The sequence below is a fragment of the Mauremys reevesii genome, linkage group 16, assembly GCF_016161935.1.
Source record: "Mauremys reevesii isolate NIE-2019 linkage group 16, ASM1616193v1, whole genome shotgun sequence".
NCBI classification, from domain to species: domain Eukaryota; kingdom Metazoa; phylum Chordata; order Testudines; family Geoemydidae; genus Mauremys; species Mauremys reevesii.
In genome coordinates, this window is record NC_052638.1 from 20,451,223 (window position 1) to 20,464,866 (window position 13,644).

The following is a 13,644-nucleotide window of genomic DNA, read 5'->3' on the forward strand; positions in this document are numbered from 1 at the left end:
CACACCCAAGCAAAAAAAATTCAAACTTGGTTGCCTCCACTAATAGTAATGTGAGTACTTTGCTTTAGGCACCTATGTACTAATATGTGCATCTTTAGGTCTGATCCTCTCATGTGCTGAGTTCTTTCAATTTGTGTCAATTTCATTAGGCGTTTAGGACACACAGGCTCTTAGATCAATTGTGCATTACTGTTACATCATTTCACTGGTACAGCCCCCTCTTCTGTTCACACCTCCTGTTTTTTAGTTTAAATTAGATAATACTACAAAGTTCCAGTTAATATCTGATTATCTATTTAGTAGTTTGTATTAAGATGAAAACGTACAATGACATTTGCTGCGTAGTAAATTACAGATGTAGTTAGTCTCTGACAGCTGTTGCGGGAGGGGGTTTGTGTGTATAATCAACACTGATGCTCATCACTGTAAAAGAAATGGTTTGTTGTGAAGTGTTTTGAATTTCCCTGGGGCATTTTTTAGCTGTTATGTCAAGAGAAGTCCATTAGAACTAGAAAAGTCAATCAGATTATACCTGTTTCCATAGAAACAGTACATCAGCTGTTCTAACTTTCATCTTCCTGGACCTTAAGCAGTGTATAATTAAATAATTTTTTTAATCTTGATATTAGTCTGATATGTTGTTGTCAAAGATTGACAGTGAGAGGTTTTAGAAAATCTGTAACCCATGTACTTAAAATGTAATCGTTGCTAGTAGCATCATTTTAATATCATTCTCAATAAGAGCATTTCCCTTTACTAGAGGGTTAGTTGAAGATTTATAGATCTTTTTTGATAAACAAAGAATTACAGTATAGGACTGGAAACAATATTTTGATTATTTTTAAATCCTTCAAAGGTATAATTGGAAGTTCTTATGCCCTTCTAAGAGAGATGTTTTTGACCATTAATCGCTGCTTGAATTTTATCAAGATGACTTTTATTTAAATCTGATTTATGGAACAAAGCCTTAAAATTCCCCCCAAAGGTGCTCATGACAGTAAGTGTAACCTTGCACTAATTATATCGGAAGATTTTTATCAGCTTTCTAGGAGAACAGCACAGTTAATATTCTGTGAAGAAATATTTATAACACCGTGTTGGTACAAAGAAATATATTAATAGTTCAAAAGAAGGTTGAATGTTATAGGTCAGAATATAATCTATGTTTGATAATGTTTGGAAAATGTAGCTTTATTTTATTTCCTTACAAAACCAATGTTTAGTTTTTAATGGAAAATGTTTAGGCTTGTAATGGAGATTTTAACAATTCTCCATTTTCTCAATTGTTGTATAGTTCTCTAGAAATAAATGTTCTGGAATATAATTTACATCTTTTTTTTAATTGGACAGGATGATTTTGTTTCAAAGTTTCATAGTTAAATCTTAAATCTGTGGAAGATACACTTTTGGATACTGATATTTGCTGATCTGAACCCTTACAATTACAGAACTATATTGGGTGTTGGGGAAAACCTAATTAGAGCTATGTTTGAAATAACTGAATCACTAACAACACCCATCATGTAGTGTCTGATTAACATTGAGTTGGATTTTTACCAAATGTAATAGTTAAGACTTCTGTATATGAAAAATAACTTCTTATTCAAACACCGTCCTTTCAAAGGCTTGCCATGCTGGAACCCTAAAGCTTGGAAATATTTCTGGATATTTGTTTGATTGAAAAACATGAACCAGGATGGTGATGTGGACGTTTTAATAAGTGCTTGGAAATAAGCCCCCCTAATTAAACAAATTGCAGCATGAAGGAGTAGAAATGTAGCAAAAAGCAGCTATTCACGGTGAATTAAGGCAGCTGTTTTCTATGATCACCTACAGTACAATCTTCAGACATTTCCATATTAAATACAATTTATGTAATCACAGGTATTTTTTTTCTAGTTCTGTTAAATAATTTCTTTGTAGTTTCCATTTGAAAGTATGATCCATGGGTAGAAAGTTTAGTTTTCAGAGATTGACATGAACAATATGTTTTAATCAAAAACTTCTGTATACAAGACTTGATTTTCTCCCTTTTTGTTACACTAATCTGAGCTCAAAGGAGAGCAGGTCACCTTTGCTCTGAATTGTAACTGTTACCACCAGAGTAACTTTACAAATATGAAGTCTTTCTAGATTGAAGAAGATAGGTGGATCTGTGAAATGATTTGGAAACCCACTTGAGTGAAACAGGTATCAGAGGGGTAGCCGTGTTAGTCTGGTTCTGTAGAAGCAGCAAAGAATCCTGTGGCCTATAGACTACTAACAGATTTTTTTTTTGCATGAGCTGGTGAATACCCAATACTTTCTTCTTGCAGGAGCAGTAGAAAGAGAAGGGGGTAGGGTGTATATGTATAAGCAAGAGCAGAAGATAAGAGAACGAGGATAGTCATCATCAAGGATGGAGCCCTGTGTTAGCTGAGCAGTGAGGAGTGAAAAAAGAGGAGGAGGTTCTGTAATTGGCAAGCCATTCACAGAAACAGTGGTTCTGTGTCTCTCATTCAAAGATACTCTTTTAGATAACAAAAAATAGTCATGCCTGTGGAAAGTAGCAATAAAGAAGGCATTGGAGGAAGAGCTTTAAAAGCTGAAACTGCCAGTGTTCAGTATTCACTTTAAATATGGTCATTGCATTACCTGAGTTAAGCGTACCCTGCTTCTTGCAACTCAGTTCTCGTTGCTAGATTGTGTCCAGACTTATTTGGAAGTGTAGTATTTATTCATTGAAGGGAAAAAAGGACAAGACCTACAAGGAATGTGACCTAACTAGGCTGCAACTTCACTAACTTAACATCTGGGAAATTATCAAGCAGTGACTCTGGTGCATACCTTCCTCTTGTAATCTGCACCATCTGAGGGCTTTTCTACACAATTTACAGCGCTGCAACTTTCTCACTAAGGGATGTGAAAAAACACCCCCCTGAGCGCAGCAAGTTTCAGTTCTGTAAAGTGCCATTGTTAACTGCACCAGCGTTGGGAGCCAGGCCTCTCGTGGAGGTGAGTTTTTTAGAGTGCTGGGAGAGCTCTCCCCCAGCACTCTGCTGTGACTAAAGCGCTGCCATGGCTGCACTTTAGCATTGCCAATGAAGACTAGCCCTTAGTCTGGGCTACTACCATTCCTGCAGTCTCTAGACCTTTAACCTGGTTCCAGCAACACTGTTGTGATTCCACCACCCTCCCCCTCAGACAAGGGTTGAGGATATGCTGTGGGTGGGGATGGCTGGCTCCTTGCTGTACCAACCATTAGGAGCCCTTGTCTCTTCTTCTGCCACCATCTTTAGAAAATGTCCTCCCCTAATCCTTATTTCAGTTCCAGTTCATCCATGAGGTGAATCACATGTGCACTGGTCATATGTTGAGCTTCAAAAACATGACCACTTTACTACCTAAACTACCCACCGGATCTCTGGCTTGCTGACAGGAAGGTTAAAAAATCCACATCTCTCAGGCCAATCTGATAGTCAGGAGAAAAAGTTTTTCTCAGCCCCAAAAATGTGGCCAGCAGGGTCCAGAAACATGCTCCTACTCTAATTTGAAGGCAGCCAATCATCCCACCCATCGCGCATTTGGAGGCTGTAGTGGGGGGAGCAAGGATGTGGCACACTTAGGGGAGGGGGCGGAACAGGGTAGGAAGAGGCAGGGTAGAGGTGGGAAAAGGTGGGTGGGGCTTTGGGGGAAAGGGGTGAAGTGGGGGCAGGGCCTGGGGCAGAGCTGGGGGTTGAGAACCCCCCAGTACATTGGAAAGTCGGTTGGTGCAGTTTACAGGCCCAGTGTGGCATCACGCAGCATTATCTTATACAGGTAACACTGACCATTCCCTGGATGTGGATGCTATAGAAAACTATTAAATGGCCTTTATATAGACAAACTCACTTTTCTTGAAGTACAATAATTAAAGTTTATTTTTGTTTAACACATTGTCAGTTGTAGAAATCTTAATTGTTTATAAAATATATAATACATTTCAAATTCCGTATTTTGACTCAGTGAAATGTGTGTAGCTTTTTGAACTCCCTTATGATTAATTTTACCCAACATCTGGTAGAAGTTGATAAAGTTTGGGGGCTGGAAAATACCAGTAAAATACCCTCTTCTTTTTACAGCTGGGGCACTGGTGAGGCTGCCAGGTGATGATCCAGCGTCCATGTGCAGAGTAGTCACTGGAAGTCAGATGGGCTCTTTGCCCAGATTTAGTCTTATGCTCAGGAACTCAACAAAGCTGTCTCAGGTAGCAAGCTATGATCCTGAGGGTTGCTGTAAACCTTTGTGGTCACATTCCCAGAAGTATAGCAGCATGAGACAGAAGAGATTGGTTTTATTGAGTGCACCAACTTTGATGTTGATTCCATGCAGCAAGCTCCTTGAGATGAGGGGACTCCATTTGCAGCACACTTCTCCTTCCTCTGCACCAAGGAGAAAAGTAGGAACCAAGTCATAAGGCAGTGCCTGGCTTGGTACTGTTACTTGGTACTGTGTTAGTTGCTGTCTCTGGTATCTGGGGCAGGCTACATTGGATTCCTATTCCCTGGTTTCATGTTTCTCTGTACTGGTTCTTGAGCATTAGTTCCCCTAACACTCAATGCTATGTGATTTGGTATTGAGTGCCTCTTTTGTTGATATGAGCAAAACAATATAAAACAATATAAAACTGTAAAATCAGTCTGAAGAGGTAACTATTCAAATATGCAGCTAATCTGAACCAATGGTATAGGACAAAGGTTAATCCAGTTGCTCTTGAGGAAGTCATCCCATGATGGATGAAAGGAATCAATGCTAATTTCATACTAAAAGTAAGGAATAGTAAACAAAGAGGTGGCCACAAAACAGGCAACATCAAGCCTGCCAAATACCTGAGATTTGTATTGTGTCCTGAAAGTAGCCAATAAAGAACTCCAAATGGCTGTTCTAGGAAGGGCTGAATTTAGGGGCAGGTGACTGCCTGGAGTGCCGGGTTTGAGGTGCTGTTTTTGTTGTACAGATCCTAGTGTGCAAATAATTTCACAACAAATGGCCCTTACCAAAGAAAGCCATTACTGCCCACTTCTGACTGAACCTAGGGAGTACAAGCAGACCCCTTCTGACTAATAGTAACTGCATTACAGTCTGTTTGTAACTTGTCAGATTTCAAAGTTGTTTTGGTTCTTCCCCTTTAAACTATTGTATCAAATGAAGGAGATTTTTCCATTGTCTGAGAAATATTCTGCTATTGTACCTTGTTCTGACTTGATATGATGCTATTGTGATTTATGGTTCATACATTGGGTAATTTATAGACGCCTAACTGCACAGCGTGAATTTCAGACTGGACTGTTGTGACGGATTATTTTAGGCTTTCCCAGATCTATATTCCCATTAATTTTAGTATATGCACTTTGTTGCAGCCTGAGTGTTTCTTTACTTATTTTCATAACACATTACTTAGGTAACTAGAGTAGCTCCTGCTAATTCATTTTCCTATAACTTAAAATACCGTGTTTCAGAATTCTGGAACAACTTAACAAATGGTCCTTTATTCCAAGCAGATATGTTGGGCCAAGGTCATCCCTGTGTATTTTTTTTTGTTTTTGAATGTAGGATCTCAAATCATCCTCTTTGAAACGATTGCAAGGGTAAATGTAGGCATCTGAGAGAGAAAGGGATGAAAATGGAACAAAGGAGGGGAATAATATTGCCTTAGTCTCTTTGAATAATATAGTTCTAATTATTAAACTTAAAACTTGATTAAAATTAGTTGAAAGCCAGTCAAGTAAAGTAACGCTTGTTCCTGAAACCTCTTAATCCACTGTAACATAACTCTACAAAAATCTGGTAAAAGAATGTTAAAGTTGCCAAGTCAGGCACTCAAAATTAGGAAGTAACAGAATTAAACTTGTTCGCTTATCTGTTATTAACATTAACTCCATTATTTGGCAGCAGTAGTAGGGGTTATGTAACTTCACCAGTGGGTTAACTGTGCGGAAGTGGCCCCATTTTACAGACTGCATAACCAAGCATCTGGATGTGGCAGATTCTGTCTAGCATGGCTAAGTAAATGAGACTTGAGTTCCCCATTGCAGAACCAGGTTATCTTCACAGCTTCTGCAAGAAGTGACCTTGTGCAACTTAGATTTTGCCTGTGAAATGGGGTAGAGTTGGGAGAGACCTAATACTTGCTTTCCTCAGAGGGCAGTGATATGGGGACTTGCTCAATAAGGAGTGTGTCTTGTGTAGTGTACAGAATTATTATAACCAGTTGGTAGAAGAGAAGACTTTCAACTCATGGTGCACCTTTCACTGAGGATCAGGGAAGGAGGATCAATTTTGCTTGTGTACCATTGTGTGGCCACTGCAGAGCAAGGGCGGATGCACAGTGCAGTGGGAGCATTCAATAAATGAAGTGTGCAAGCTACTAACAAGTGCTGCTGTGCAAGTAGTGGTTTTCTGCAACTTATACTACTTATTTTCCACTAGCCTTGTTCTCAAACAGTTCTCTAAAATTTTGCTAAAATTTTAAAATTAAAAATCTGAGGCAGAGATTGAACATGGGAAAACTTCAGCCCAAACAGTTAAAGAATGTCAGTTATAAGCAATTATAAAATGATGTCACAATGAAAAATGTAATACAACTTTGATATTATTCACTATTCTGTCTATGACTATCAATTAAACTACCAATTAAACACAGCTTCTTAATTACATTACACTTTAGCTTTTTTGTCTAACTGTGATAGACTAGGTGAGAGGCTTTCTATTTTATTATGGAAAAAAAACAGATATTTTCTCAATGGCACATTGAATAGATTTCAAATAAGAGCACCATATTCTGGTAATGTTTGGAGGCATAATTATACTTTTACAGCCCCATTTCACATGAGACTCTTAAGACAGTTGATAAAGTTTAGTTAGTTAAACCTCTCAACACTGCTGGCAGGTAGCTAGTTAAGTATTATCCCCATTTTACAAAGGAAACTGCAGAACATAGAGGTGACCTGACCAAGATCACCAAGGAAATCTGACCGATCTTGGACCAAAACACATATCTCCTTATTTGCTGTATTTTCATCATTCATAGTCGTAAAATACTATTTATGACTCTCTCTTTTATGAAATGTTGCATTAGTGTGATTGTATGATGATCATAATTCAATTTGAGAATGTTTAAAATAAATGAACATTGTAATTTTCAAATCTGCTTATTTTGAAATCAGTGGCTCTTCATTTATACTGAAAGCTTCCTGGTAGTGATGCGGTGAACTCCATTCCATTTCTTGTTATGGATTCTCATGCAGGGTACTCTTACCAGCCTCAGAATATTTTTAATATTTCAGTACACAGATACTGTAGAACCTGTCTGGTGTATTGTTTATACATTGTTTATACAAGTGTGTGTATATAGTTTAAAGGAAACTCAGTTCTTTAGCAAAACAAATTTGCTTAAACATAAAAGGCACAAACTGCTTTTGACAGCATGTTTATTTGTGGTTTTGTTGATCTTTAGCAATGCCACCAAGGTAAAGACTTCACAAAATAATGTGATTAAAACAAGTTATGAAAGCAAAATGAGTTTTATTTTTTATTTATTTTTTAAATATGGTAAGACTTCTGAAACTATGCTCCATTTCCTTTGGGTGTTTGTAATTCTTTGTTTAGTCTGAATCAAGTTAGTTTAAATAGCCAGGTATTACAAGAAACAAGGTTAAAAGTACCCAAGGTAAGCCATTGTATTGACAGCATTTTACGTAAATATTGTCAAGAATTTGTCAGTATATTATGAAACCTATAATGAAACTGAATAATAGTGAAATTTTGCTACAAAAAGCTAGAACTGTGTGTTTCACAATCTTTTAAAGAGGGGTATCAAGATTGACAAGTCCTAAATTGTAAACACATAAGAATAGCTTTGTTTTCTTTCTCTCAGGAATTTATCATGGCATCCTGCATTGGACACTAAGAGTAAAATGTACATACCGCACTCTCATGCATTTATAGATTTGAATAGAGACTTCACTGCAGGTGAGTCACAAATATTGTAATGTTTTATTTAATTGCTATAAAGATACTAATGTTGCTTTTAAAAAACAGGTCCATTGCATTCAATAATAATAAACAATAGATTTTTGAGCTGTCAGACAGGAAAGAAAAATTACATGATAAAAGGAATGTAATAGACTACAGTGTATTTAATTTAATGGATGCCTTATTAATATTAGTTGATCTTTTTAAAGTAATTCGTTACTTGTAATTTACTTTTAATTTTATTTATAACTATTATATTATTGATAGCTGGGTTTGTTTGGTCTTTTTTTAAAGACATTCCAGAAAGTGTTGTTCATTCAAAGAAGTGTTTTTACAAAACTTGATAGGCTTTTGAATGTAAGGCACTGATTTCTGTAAATTAAATGGCTCTGTTTCTTTCAAAATGACAGCCAAATTGAATAAGGGTAGTAAAAGCTTCTAGAAAAGATGTCTCCCAGCCAGCACACCTTTCATCTTTTCTTTTGTTCTTTAGTCCATCCTTCCTCTTTTAAAAAAAAAAAAAAAGTTGCAACTACAGCTAACTCTAGATAATTTAGTGGCCACTGTTAAAACCACATTTCTTATTCTCCAGTGGTACTGTAGGTGCTGCTTGTGACAGTGAATACTTGGTTAAAGGTGCCCACTGTAATGGGAAGTTGAAGAGAAACAGTGTCTCTAGTTCAGGGGTAGGCAACCTATGGCACGGATGCCAAAAGTTGCACGTGAGCTGATTTTCAGTGGCACTCTCACTGCCTGGGTCCTGGCCACTGGTCCGGGGGGCTCTGCATTTTAATTTCATTTTAAATGAAGCTTATTAAACATTTAAAAAACCTTATTTACTTTACATACAACAATAGTTTAGTTATATATTATAGACGTATAGAAAGAGACCTTCTAAAAACATTAAAATGTATTACCGGCACGCAAAACCTTTAATTAGAGTGAATAAATGAAGACTCGGCACAGCACTTCGGAAAGATTTCTGACCCCTGCTCTAGTTTGTTTTCTGCAGATAGCTGAAATGTTAGTTCTCCTTGCTACCACCTTCATTGTCACCATCTTTGACAAAACTAATATTTTTTTTGCATTTCTTAAAAAGGGAAACTTTAATGTAATCACATTTCTCATGACATTAGAACCCCTTAACCCACATTAATTTTTAATATAGACTAATAAGATCTGTGCTTTGTGAATATGACGGTACAAGTGTGTTGTAAAGTACCATGTGTAAAATCTTGTGTAGTTAACTGCCTCTGTCGTGGGCTTTCCCTTATCTTGATACTTGAAACATTGCTGCTTTAATTATAAGTGCTTATTTTCATCGCTTAGGGTACCGGATTTATATGTGACTTGGTGCACAAGGGGTCCATTAACATCTCTTTATCCATTCCATTTTATAATCTCTATATTGGAGTGTGTTCTACCACTGATGCATGGGAAATTACGTGTGAAATTCTAATTTACATTATTATCTGCATAATTCCTCCATTTCTGAATAGAGAATCTTATAACTTAAATTTTAGTGTTTTACAAATGCACATATTATACATAACTTGTTTTAGCTTTACAAATTGTATACAGTGTGTTGTATGAGTTTAAACATATAATTTAGCTTTAGGGACCATAATGGGTACATTGTCTAGTACACTAATACCTGTTCAAACGCATTCCCTCATTCACAGTTAGTTTTGCCTTGGTTCCCTGCATATCAAATGAGTACTGTAATTGCTGGATCCTCTTTGTAGATGCCTGTATTCTGTTCATAAAGTAACTTTCATAAATGCATGAAATACACTTTTGGGGAAAAAAATAAGAAATGAAAGTGTGGTAGTCTATTTCAATTAGTAATCTGAGTGTGAAGGGAAAAGGAAGAGAGTCCACAAGTCAATTTAAACAATTCCATTCTGAGTCTCAGGCACTAAGTTTTCTGCTCTAGCTCACAGTCAGACCTTCGTTTGCAGTTTTGAGACACTGTTGGACCAGGTCTTTGTGTGAGACTGAAACTGGAAGAATTAAATACATTAAGTTAGTATGGTGAGCGTGCATTATATTGCAGCAATGACCATTTTTGTTAAACGTATTCTATAAATCTTATGCATTGAATGTTTTATTAGTGGCAGCTAACTTGTAAGGTGATTATTTTTTAGGAAGGTATATTAAAATCTATGTACAGTATATGGTTTTATTTTTTGGCTTCTCTCTGTTTGTGCATATCAGTACAGAGGCTAGCCTAGAATAGTCAAATGGTAGGATTAGTTCTTGGCAACACTCAAAATCATATACAGAGTGGAGGTAGCTAATGTGCTTGGTGGTGGTATATAGAAGATGTAAATTCCTCTACTAGCTATAGTAGTTTAGGCGGTGTTAGAAACACTATCTATTATTAAGGTTGCCTGATGCTTCCATTCTATACTTCCTGTTTTCAGTTATTCATAACTTTGCCAAACTTCAACTGTTTGGGTTAAAATTTCCAATGCCAGGTATCTTCCACAGGCAGCTGTTTTGGGGTTTTTTTGGGGTTTTTTTTTTTTTGAAAACTTCAGCCAAAATAGTTTAGCTATTTCTGAGAATGAGGCAAGGGGGATATGTTTTACCTATGCTTTTATTTAAAAAAAAAAAAAAAAGTGCCTACCTTTTCTCTGAAAAGCTCTAGTACCCCTGTGCTTTGGAGTAGGGACTTGAAATTTCAAGAAGGGACTGGACTCTGCTATTCCTGTGAAAATCCACCAATATCAGACCAAGTTATACACCTTTTGAAAAATAGCCATTCACACATGTTCAGTAAGGAGTTAGATCAGGCCTTCACAACATGCGGCCGCGGGGGCTCACTGTGCGGCCCGTGGGCAAGCAATGGGTTGGGGCTGCTGGGTTCGCCCCCCCCTCCCCCCCCAAGGGTGAGGGGCGCAGAAAGCGGCGGAGGGAAAAAAAAAAGGCTGCGGGGAGTCCTCCTCTCTGGCCCCTGTCCTGGAGCAGCCTGCCTGCACCCCAGAGCCCACACCCCAGCCAGACCTTTCGCCCCCCCCCAACTGCACCCTCAACCCTCTACACTAGCCCTGAGCCTTTCCAACGCCCCAAACACCTTATCCCCAGTCCCAGCCAGAGCCCTCACCCTCCACACTCCTACTCTCGCCCTGAGCCCCTCCCACACCCCAAACCTTCCTTTTCGGCCCACAGCTGTTTCGGCAGGGCGGCGTTGGGGAAGGAGGGTTTGTTTCCGTGGGGCAGGCAGCACTGGGGTGTGTGTGTTGTGTTTGGGGGGGGGGGTGTTTTGGCAGCGCTAGGGTGGAGGGGTTCGGCCCTCAGCTGTTTTCTTTCGAGTAATATGGCCCTCGCTGCTTTACGAGTTGTGCTGGCCTGTCCTAGAATATTCAATACTTCCTTTCACAGCACATGTAGCTAAAACAGTGAAGTCAGCTAAACTATTTTTGACAGCTCTATTATTGTAAACAGCTTAACAGATTTAAAGTATGTTAAAGAGAGCCTCTGTAGGCTGAAAACCTTTGTGCCAAGTTTCTGCATAATCGATTTTCAAGCTACCAATATATTAAACCCTCAAACTAGGAATATATAATGGAATACATCTACATTGGCTGTAGTGAAGCTGTTAAGTCATTATGATTTATTATATAAGTACATGGTCCTAAAGATGTGTTTTATCCCTAACAGCACTTCATAAAAGGCTAACTGTATAAGGATTTTATAAATCCAGAAAATATGAACATAACCCGGAATAAAGATAATACTGTTCTTTCTCAGGGAGATAGTATCTGAAACAACCCTACTTATAATGCTGGTACATTTTAATAATTTCATCTAATGTAATCATCTCAGTATTTCAGCATTACTCATTGTCTTTGAACTCTTTATTATCTGACTGAACAAGCTTGAACTCAGTAGAAATCTATTTTACATTTTAAAATTTGCATTTATGAATAGAAATTCTCTAGGTGCGAAGTATGTATTGGGAATGAGTTTGAAGAAAACACAAATTTTCAAAGAAATTACAACAATATAGTTGTAAATAAATACCACTGCCCACATCTCTGCAATGCTTCATATCCTTAAGGATGACTCAGGACCGTTCCTAGGTGAAATTTTAAGTAATGTATTTGAAACAATGCAAATACTAGTCTTAACTTTTTGTGTTTTGTGTAATCGTTGATGATGAAAATTCTGGAGAAACACTGGGTACAAATATATCCTGGTCAAATTGCGCTGTTATCCAGTATTTTAAGTAGTTCTGTGTACACGTTTACTTTTAGTGAGAGTATCTTGCATTGTAAAGTTAATATATGTTAATTGATAATATTTTGCAGTGACAGGGGTTGCTGCACAAAGTCACTGTAAGATAGAAGGTACTCCAGGGAGGTTGGGCCCTTCAAATCTGGGCTTGTTAGGTATCCTCAACACAAAGTGGACTGATGCTGGGTCTCTTTGCTTAACACTTTTGAGAGGGGGTTCTGCCTAGGTATTGTGCTCCAAACACTGCAGACTCAGGAGACTCTTGAAGGGATTTTCTTTGTTGTGCAAATCAAGTTGACGAATAAACAGGCATGATATTCTGCTTCTGACTTTTTAAAAATGTTTTGTGAGTCTGAAAGTGTGTCATTGTGATGACAATGTATTAAGCGGCTTTGCCAGATCACGTTGAGAGTTGCTCTGTCAAGAAAGACCATGTTTCTGTTGATTGTTCATCAAGTTCATCTTTAGACAATGAGGAACTCATTCTCAGCCCTGGTATAAGACTGGAAGAAACATACTTCCCCAGTATTCAGCTTGCTAAAGATTATCTCAATGAAAATGTAATCTGTTTTGGAACAATCTGATGAAACAAGCCAGATATATCCGGTGAGATGCATCCACATTGCAGCAGAGAAAAATTGTCAGCAGTGTTTGGGTTTTCTGGGCCACTCACTCTAGTTTCCTATGTTCCAAAGAAGGGCAAGTTGGTGGTAATGTAATAATGACGCATCATGACAAGGTTGTAGAAGGAGACAAAAAGAAACACCACAACTATAATGACACTAAAAGAGGTGTTGATATTATGGACCATCTTGCAAGAATGCAGGTACAAAATAAATAGGTGGCCAATGAGTCTTTCATTGTTTGAGTCAGCAACAATCCTGCTTGGCACCATACTCAAACCAAGACAAAGAAGGCGCTTGTTCCCTGTCAATCTGGGAGAACAACTCCTAGGTATATGTATAAAGAGCAGCACTCTCATCCCTAGGCTACCATCAAGCCACCATGGGAGCACATAGCAAACTCGGCAGTAGATGCTACCACACTTGCCCAAGGCCAGTTGACCAGAAGAGCCGCACACAGTGTGGCGCATACAGTTTATTTGTACGCATTGACCATTCTGCATTAATACTGATGTGTGAAATTTGATTATAGGCTTACGCTGAATGAAACTCCTGCTAATTTTCAGTTTGCTGGTTAGTTTTTTCACCTAAAGTATTAAAGAATTGTTTAGTTTTTCAGTGCATTTGGAGGGACAAAAGTGCCCACAACACAGTTAATGTAACTTTTCTTATGACTCTGGATTTTAAATACTATTTTGTCCTAAAACATTAAATGTTTGTTGCTGGTTTCTGAATGCGTTTGGAAGACAAACTTCTCCCATAACACTGTTATTGTTTTATTGATTTT

General features: G+C 37.9%; 1 protein-coding gene across 1 annotated transcript in view; it reads left to right on the forward strand.

The window, feature by feature from the left end:
- Positions 1 to 13,644, forward strand: part of ITFG1 (integrin alpha FG-GAP repeat containing 1) — a 198,166-nt gene that overhangs the window by 14,305 nt on the left and 170,217 nt on the right. The window contains exon 6 of the mRNA XM_039503755.1: positions 7,895 to 7,989. Within this exon, the coding sequence (XP_039359689.1) occupies positions 7,895 to 7,989 (95 nt within the window). The remainder of the gene's footprint in view (positions 1 to 7,894; positions 7,990 to 13,644) is intronic.